General features: G+C 40.0%; 1 protein-coding gene across 2 annotated transcripts in view; it reads right to left on the reverse strand.

Annotated features, from left to right (window-relative positions):
* The window catches only part of CNTNAP5 (contactin associated protein family member 5), a gene marked incomplete at both ends in the record, with an annotated part of 875,910 nt that extends 868,444 nt beyond the window's left edge, over positions 1–7,466 (reverse strand). For both annotated transcript variants that reach the window (XM_079710301.1, XM_079710300.1), the window contains one exon: positions 7,385–7,466. In XM_079710301.1, the coding sequence (XP_079566427.1) occupies positions 7,385–7,466 (82 nt within the window). The remainder of the gene's footprint in view (positions 1–7,384) is intronic.
* Between the last annotated feature and the right edge of the window lie 360 nt (positions 7,467–7,826).

Consider the following 7,826-nt stretch of genomic DNA (forward strand, 5'->3'; position numbering starts at 1 on the left):
AAATGTAGAGACATGGAATTTATGCCAGCAAATCAATTACCAATGATGACAAATCAACATGGCTTATCCAACTTCCCCTGTTTGTTTTTCCACGGAGCGACCTCTGATAGTAGTAATGATCCCTAGTTTACCACCCTGCCAGAGGGGGGATGAGAATGGGACGCTGAGATTTAATTGCATCATCCTTAATGACTAGTTCTCACTCTGCTGACAAAAACCAGCATAATTTACAGACTACATGATGCATCAGGATGATGGATACAGACAGCATGGGCTATATGGTGTCATGCAAATATGAAATATACTGCACTGAGAATATGGTCGTTTGGTATTCCCTGAGAAGAACTTCATTTCAGAAAACAGAGCACCTTTTCTAGCATCTATAGCTCTCATTTGTCAAAAACAATGGGAGAAGCTACAGAATATATTTTAACTACAAATCTGTGCCTTCTGTGAGTTTACTAGCTCATAGATTCCTAGGGTTTGAATTGACTTGCCTCATGAGTTTCTTTCTGATTCTTTATGACCTTTGCAGAGTCTGAAACTTTCTTCCTTAGGCCCTTATTAATTATCACCTGAGTTAATGTAATAAGCTCTTCCCTGGCTTTCTTACTACTAGCCTTTGCCCATTTTAATCTATCCTTCACACGGCGATTTTTTAAAAAACAAAAATCTGATTAGTATTATCTAATCACGTGTTCAAAATCCTTTGATGACTCTCTGTAGTTTTAACAGTAAAAATCAAAGACTCCTATGTTTACCTAGTTGTCTAGTTTCTTATTCTACCCCTATGCCTATGAGCCACTCTTACAAGTAGTCACCACAACACAGAAAGCCTGTAATAACCTCCCCTGCTCTCCCCAGCTGGGAAGTTTGACTGTAAGTCTCTGTTTCCATCAGAGAGCCTGCCTTGATGCCCCAGCCGGTTTGAGATGCTCACCTGTGCCTTACATGACACACTCTGTGCTTACCTTCATTATAGCATTTATCACTTTGATGTGATTAAAAATTTATTTTTCTGGCTGCTCATGTTCAAAGTTCCTTGGGGTCATGAACTCTACCTTCTTATGCATCTTTATTTCTCCAGCTTCATAGAAAAACTTGACTTTTAAGAAAGAGAACCTTTCATTGGGATTCATTTCTTCAACAAATTTTTCAAATGAGTAACACACACATATGCTTAACACTTAAATCTTCTCCCAACCACAGCTTAAGAAGATGACATCAGAGACTCAGGATTATGTTATCAGGCAGTGTTGTAGGTTTGCAATTAAATAAGATCTTTCCCGTAATTTATGACTAAAGCCCCATTAAATAAACGTTTCCTCTTTATACTGAACCCTGGGCTATGAAGAAGAACTTTTATAGCAATATATATCTGTGTATTTTCAGACTATATGAGAAACACTCATTAAAATTGCAAAAGCAAGTTAATAAAATTAGCTCAAAATTGGTACTGAGGTCAAATGAATGGAGAGACTTTCTCTTTTAGGAAGAAGTAGCCATTTGATACAGAAATAAGATCATGCCAGGAAACTCATGGAAATGTGCAGCCCTGTGTAAAGGCAGGGGCCCATTTATCAGCTCCATATCCAGTCAAATTATCTAAACTTTTGCTCTTTCACTTAAAAGCTACACATGCTAACATCTTCTTAACATTTTCAAAACTAGAGTAGGTAATACTTGTCACTTGGAAAAGAAAAAAACAACCCATAAAACAAATACATTTTAAAAGATTCTAGCAGCTGGACCATAGAAGGATCTTAGTTTAGAAATGAAAAATTTTAGTTGGAACCCATTCATTTACTCTCTCATCCATGCATTTGCCCAGTATTTTAGATACTGACTATAGACATTCAAATAAAATATGATAATCAGGAAAATGTGCATCTAGTTGGGAAGACAAGGACTAGAAGAAGTGTTCTGGAAATAGAGTAGTAATATAAAGAGACATTTGACCCAGCCTGGGGAAGGTGTATTTGTTGGAGGAGAGGGGGATGGAGAAAGTGACAGAAGATAAAAATGTGAAAGGGCATTCTAGACCAAGCAGACGGCATATGCAAAATAAATGCAAGGAGGTGTGAGAAAACATGGCTCGTTTTGGACGGCGGAGTTCCATAAACTGGAAATAAAGCAATGTGGGAGGAGTGACTGGGATGAAATTTAGAGTATTAGGCAGAGCCCAATACATTCAGGACCAGCCTTCTGCTGAGAAAGGAAGCTCATCCCTGCTATTTATTGATAATTAATATGTTTGGTCTGGCATCTATAGACTCACAAGACATGACGCCAACAGAGGTACCTTTTACAGCATTGTTGTGTGTGTGTGGTCACAAATCTTCAGCAAGCTTATGCTCTTTCCTTATCAGGTTTTAAACTGAAACTTGTAGAAGAAAAAACATCTGGTGTTCCTCCAGATATGAGGCTTCCTGTCTTTGACCATTGTGATGTTCAACATCTTGCATCAAATCTAGATTCCAATTGTTTGGTTGTTTTTTGAAAGTATAACTCAGGAGTTGGTTCTTGTGGAAGCAGCTGCCTCCATGCCCTCTGCTATGGATAGGCTGCAGAGACTAACCACAGAAATGCCAAGGCAACGTTCTATAGATGCTCACACATAGACCCCATCAGAATGCAGGGGAATTAATTTCATATCTTGCAAAGAGTCTGACCTTTGGAAGTAGATAGATATAGGTCCAGATCCTAAATTTTTTTTCATTGCTTAGCTTTATGATCCTGGGAAATTTATTAACTTCTATTAACCTTAAATTTAGTCATCTGTAAACCCGATTTAATAAGGTCTACCTGTGCTGCCTTGTCAAATTATGTGAACACAGCACATGGCATGAGAGATACAAAGTGCATAGCAGTTAGTAGGAATTAAAACCCTATTAAGTTGTTATTCTAAATATAACTGCTTAACAATTTTGAGCACAGTTATCCCAGAAGTATCCAAATGGAATGACCAGTAGGCAACATCAACTGTTAAAGACAAAAATGTATTGGGACAAATAAGGGACAAAAAAGACCTTAATAATCATTTGATCCAACTTCTTAATACACCAACATCATTAGGATAAGTCAATAACCTTTATAAGGACATCTGCCAGAAAGTGTCAGAATTTTGATGAATGAAGACAGTTTCCCCTATGAATTAAAAAAAGTCATTAGGCTCCAAGTGAGTACACCGAAGCTTCAAAATAAAGCCTTATTGAGTGAATGACTTTTGTATTCTGGCCTTTCAGGTAACTAGAGCATCTCCTCACTGTCCTATATGACAAGGATAATTAGCTTTGTATATATAGGTAATATTTCAGCAGAGTTCTGGCATGTAAGATAAAGGGCTTTGGTTCACCAACTAAAGGCTTTAGGAACATTGCAAATGATATCACATTAGTTTGTTTTGTAACAAATGGACACTGAAAAGTAAGGCAATCTAGTAAAGAGAAACTGGGTCCCACTAAAGAAAGAAAAGGCTAGAGGGGCAGGGAAAAAAGAAAACTGCAACTTAGAAGACAGTCATTCATTAGAATGAGAATAAGAGGTGGGGGTGAGTAAGGTGATTCTTATAGAACCTAACTTTCTTATAAGTCTATACCCTTGTGTGAAAATTGCTAGTCTAGCTGTTCATATTTTTCAGTTGTGGAAATATGATTCTAGTTTGGAGACGGGGACTAAACGGACAGAAAGGCAAGAGAGTTCATATGGATGGTGAAAGACGAGCCCATTCAACCATGGGAAAATCTTCAGGACTCTTCCAAACGAGCATTATAATGCTTCTGTCACTTTGGATGACCATAAATGCCACAAAAAGTATACCGCAAACACCTTCCTGCTGAAGATAATCTGATGTTTGTTTATTTATAATATTACGTATTGATTGTGTTTGTGTGTAAGCTTCAGATAACTCAAGGTACAGTGCATCTCTTTATTTGAAGATCTTTAGGAATATGATTGACATTTTCCTATATTTTCGATAAAGTTCTGCCTGTGATGAAAGGGGTAAAGAGTTTTTTATTTCTCTCTCAAGGCTGTTATCTGTGTGAACCTAATATGTAGCAACAAAGAGATAAGATGTTTAGAGAGATCATTCAAAGTGACTGATTGGTCAGAATGAAGGCTCTTTATAACCATGTAACATCCAATTATTGTAAAATAAAGTGAACAGCGACCCTATAAGTGTCTCCTGCATTCCTCTTATCTTTTGAACGCAAGTTCTCCCACTATAATAGTCTTTCAACGTACCCATTATTCGAAGAATCTCCTCTGTAAAATTTGAGCTGCTGTTCTATTTGGAAGTAGATACATATCTCAATTGCTATTTTATACCTGAGCTGTGAGCACAGAAACGATGCATCACCTGATGGGCATTTGGCATCTTAGCTGTGGCATAACTAGGGCTAGAACTCCTAGCATTTCAAACTCCTGGTTTCACTTTAACCAACTATCAAGTCACATCGTTTCTTCTTGTGTCAAAGGAGCTGATATTATATGTAAAATGGTTTTTCATTTAACACTGTCCTATCATATCTACATTTGAAATTAATTAACTCCCTCAGGGTAAACTCAAAGGAAGTGTTATAGCTATTTAATAACCTGAAAATCCGAAATTGGGGAATTTCCAGAGTTTTTATTACTGGTGGGTAATTATGTTCTCTGCACAGATTCATCTTATCTATACTGTAGCTGGCCTTCTAACCTAACTTTATTTAATTTTGTTTAATTAGAAACTTATAAAATCTATAATTGGGTAAGCATTCTTTTTTCCCTTACAGCTAAATTCCCAAGTTTTGCTAAGATTATGAGAAAATTAAACACACACACACACAAACATACACACATCCTACATACACACAGCAATAACAACAGCAAAAATTATTATTAGAAGAATGGAAACAATTAAAATTTGTTTTTACTTGTGAACAAAGTTCACAAGTATACCATGGAGCATCTTGGGTAAATAATCCATTTCCAAGACAACTGTCATGAATGACTTGAAGTATTATTTCAAAATATAGAAATAATCTTGTGAAAAAAATCTTCCAAATTATCTATAAGCTTACACAAATTGACTATTTGACAGGAGATTTCTTTTCCTCATTAGATGCATCTAAATGTTAATGGGTTGTAGATAACTAGTAAGTCAAAGTAGACAATACAAGTCTGGAAGAATTGGAGAATGTTCTTTTTTTTTTTCTTCGAGGTTCTGCATCATAGGTTTCAAAGACCACCAGGATTGAATTCAGAAGTAATTTTCTGCTGCTATTCTATTGTTCACTGAATTAATACATTTTGTCTGGCAAAATAAAAACATTTAACATTATACTTTAGGAACATTGACCCCAAAATATTTAGCAAGCAGCGTGCCTTCAACTGAAATGCTGATTGGAAGCAGGTAAATTAAACTGTCCCTGATGAAATACTAAAGATCATTATCACAAAGTTTTATTTTCAATGTTCAGAATTAGCTTTATTGCTGCATCAGTAATGATAAGCATGAGCCTTAAACTCATACCATTTAGGTTTTATGTGCATTATTATAACATTAACCATAATTCAATTAGTTTACAGAAAAAGCCATTCTATAATTTTTTTTCCTCGCTCTTAAGGTGCTACATAAGGAAGCCCAAACCATATTCCTATAGAGTATGTTCTATTTATTCCACCCTTACTCCTCATCCCTCTTTCACGGATCTTCAAAATATTCACTATTTTCAGGTAGGTAAATGTGCTAAAGGAAAAACACGGCTATTTCGTTGCCACACCTTTGCATCGTTAGGACAATACTGACCTCTAGTGTTTTAGGAAGTAGAGAAACTAACTCAGTACTGTGCCTAAGTTCCTCTTACTGAACCACTTAGATGTTTTTCTAAAGCACCATGGGAATAATTTTACTTAAAAAAAGAAAAAAAGGAGGAGGAGGGGCTGGAGGATGTGGGGAGAGGAGAGAAACAGCAGATTCTACCCTGTCTCTCTCTATTCTCTGAAATAGTTTCTGAACTAAGGCCCTTTGGCTCCTTTTTAAAGAGGTTGACCTCTTCAGCACTCCCTTAGAATACAAACTTTAATAAAATCTTTATAACACATTTCCACTAACTATCGATTTTGGATCCCCCAAACTTCCAATCACAGATAGAAACACTGGCTCAGCTTTGGACCATTCTCAGTAAAGGACATTTGTCTAAGTGTCTTCCTTTGAGGTATAGCCCCGGATTGAGTATCTCTTTCTTAAGGTCCTCTTGGACCTAAGAGAGTGGGAAGTGAGGTAAAGAAACTTGTAGTAAGTGGTCTTCCTACCCTTCTCTAACAGTGATGGTTTAGAGTCCCCCCCCCCACAAAAAATAGTATCAAAACTGTTCCAATACGGTTAGGTATTTCTGAGGGTCATGGTGGGGTTAGCAGATAAGGGAGCACGCTCAGAAGCTTGAGGAACCTTGATAAACCATCTTTGGAAACAACACAGACGGCTTAATTGCATTCTTTCTCATTTAGGAGTTTCCAGAGCTGGAAAAACTTCCCTTTCTCTGCCTAGAGAGGCAGCTGAACAATTGAGCTTGAACCTCTGATGGCTCCAGAGATTTATTAAGTTTGACAAACTAGGTTCTTGAAATACACAGTGCAGGTGGCACATCCCCAGGTGTCCAGCCTTCCTGCCTATTAAATTAAATGCCCTGCACTTGCCGAGGTTAGAGCTTGGACGACAGAGGGAACACTTAGTGCATACTCCTTGGCACAAAGGTTTTGGGGGTGGAGTGCGCATCAAAGCTCTTCCTCCTGTAACAGGGTCAGCCACTGATCTTGTGGTTTGACTACACCGGGCCATGACTCTTAGGCCAAAACTCCCAACCCTATTAAACCGATGACCATTGGTTGCAAGATACCCCAACTGGAGCATTCTGCCTAGTAGACAGCTGAAAGCCATGGACTGTGAGGCACTGGACATACTACAAATCTGAGCGAGGCAGCCGCTTTCAGAAATGAGCCTCTGTCACCGAGTGCGGTGGCTGTGAGCATCTCTTGTCTCTGGAAGCTCAGCCCCCAGTGCATCCAGTCTGAACCGGGAGCCCTGCTCGGGGAAAAGCCCCCGCTGAGACTAGGCAGGCAGAGAACGCGGAGCTGACGGGAGGCGGAGGGTAGAGAACCTTCCCTTCTCCCCCGAACTTTGCGATTCGGGGAGAAGGGCAGGAAATCCAACGGGGCCGGCTCCTTCGAGCTCTGCGAACTTTTGGGATGGTTAGAGTGACAGAAACACACCAATCAGCATTTTTTCCCCCTTCCCCTCTGCTCACAGCAGACACAATTGAACACGCTTGGACAGTTCAGTGTGTTTCCAAACGCCAGCGTCTCCCACCTCACCTACCCGCCCCCAGCTCCTGGAACTCACAATTTGCCGCTGTTAATCCTAAATGCCACAAGCTGGAGAAGAACAAAGTGAACACGCTGGTCAGCCGTAGTCCAGAATCCATTTCCCCCGAGTAAGAGGTCCTTCCCAGTCGAATCTCAAATTCGCAGGCGCCAGCCGCGGCTTCTTCTTTCTTTCTCTGTCTCTCTCTTTCTCCTCTGCACCGCCTGACCCCTTCCCACCCCCGCTTGGAGAGGCACTCGCGGCTTCACTCCATCCCGTGCCCAAACGCTCTACGGAAACCGTGGCGGGGGCTCCTCCGGAGCTGCGGAAGGAGGTACTGTCCCCGCAACGGCCGCCAGCACCACTCGCCTTCCTCGCTCGCCTCTTCCTCCTCCTTAAAGGTGCAATCCCCGACCCGACGCAACGGCAGGCGCCGAGCTCGCTCGACCGCCGACTGCACCCCGTCGGCAGCTAGAACTGG

Source organism: Hyperoodon ampullatus (genome assembly GCF_949752795.1).
Source record: "Hyperoodon ampullatus genome assembly, chromosome: 8".
In the NCBI taxonomy this organism is placed as follows: domain Eukaryota; kingdom Metazoa; phylum Chordata; class Mammalia; order Artiodactyla; family Ziphiidae; genus Hyperoodon; species Hyperoodon ampullatus.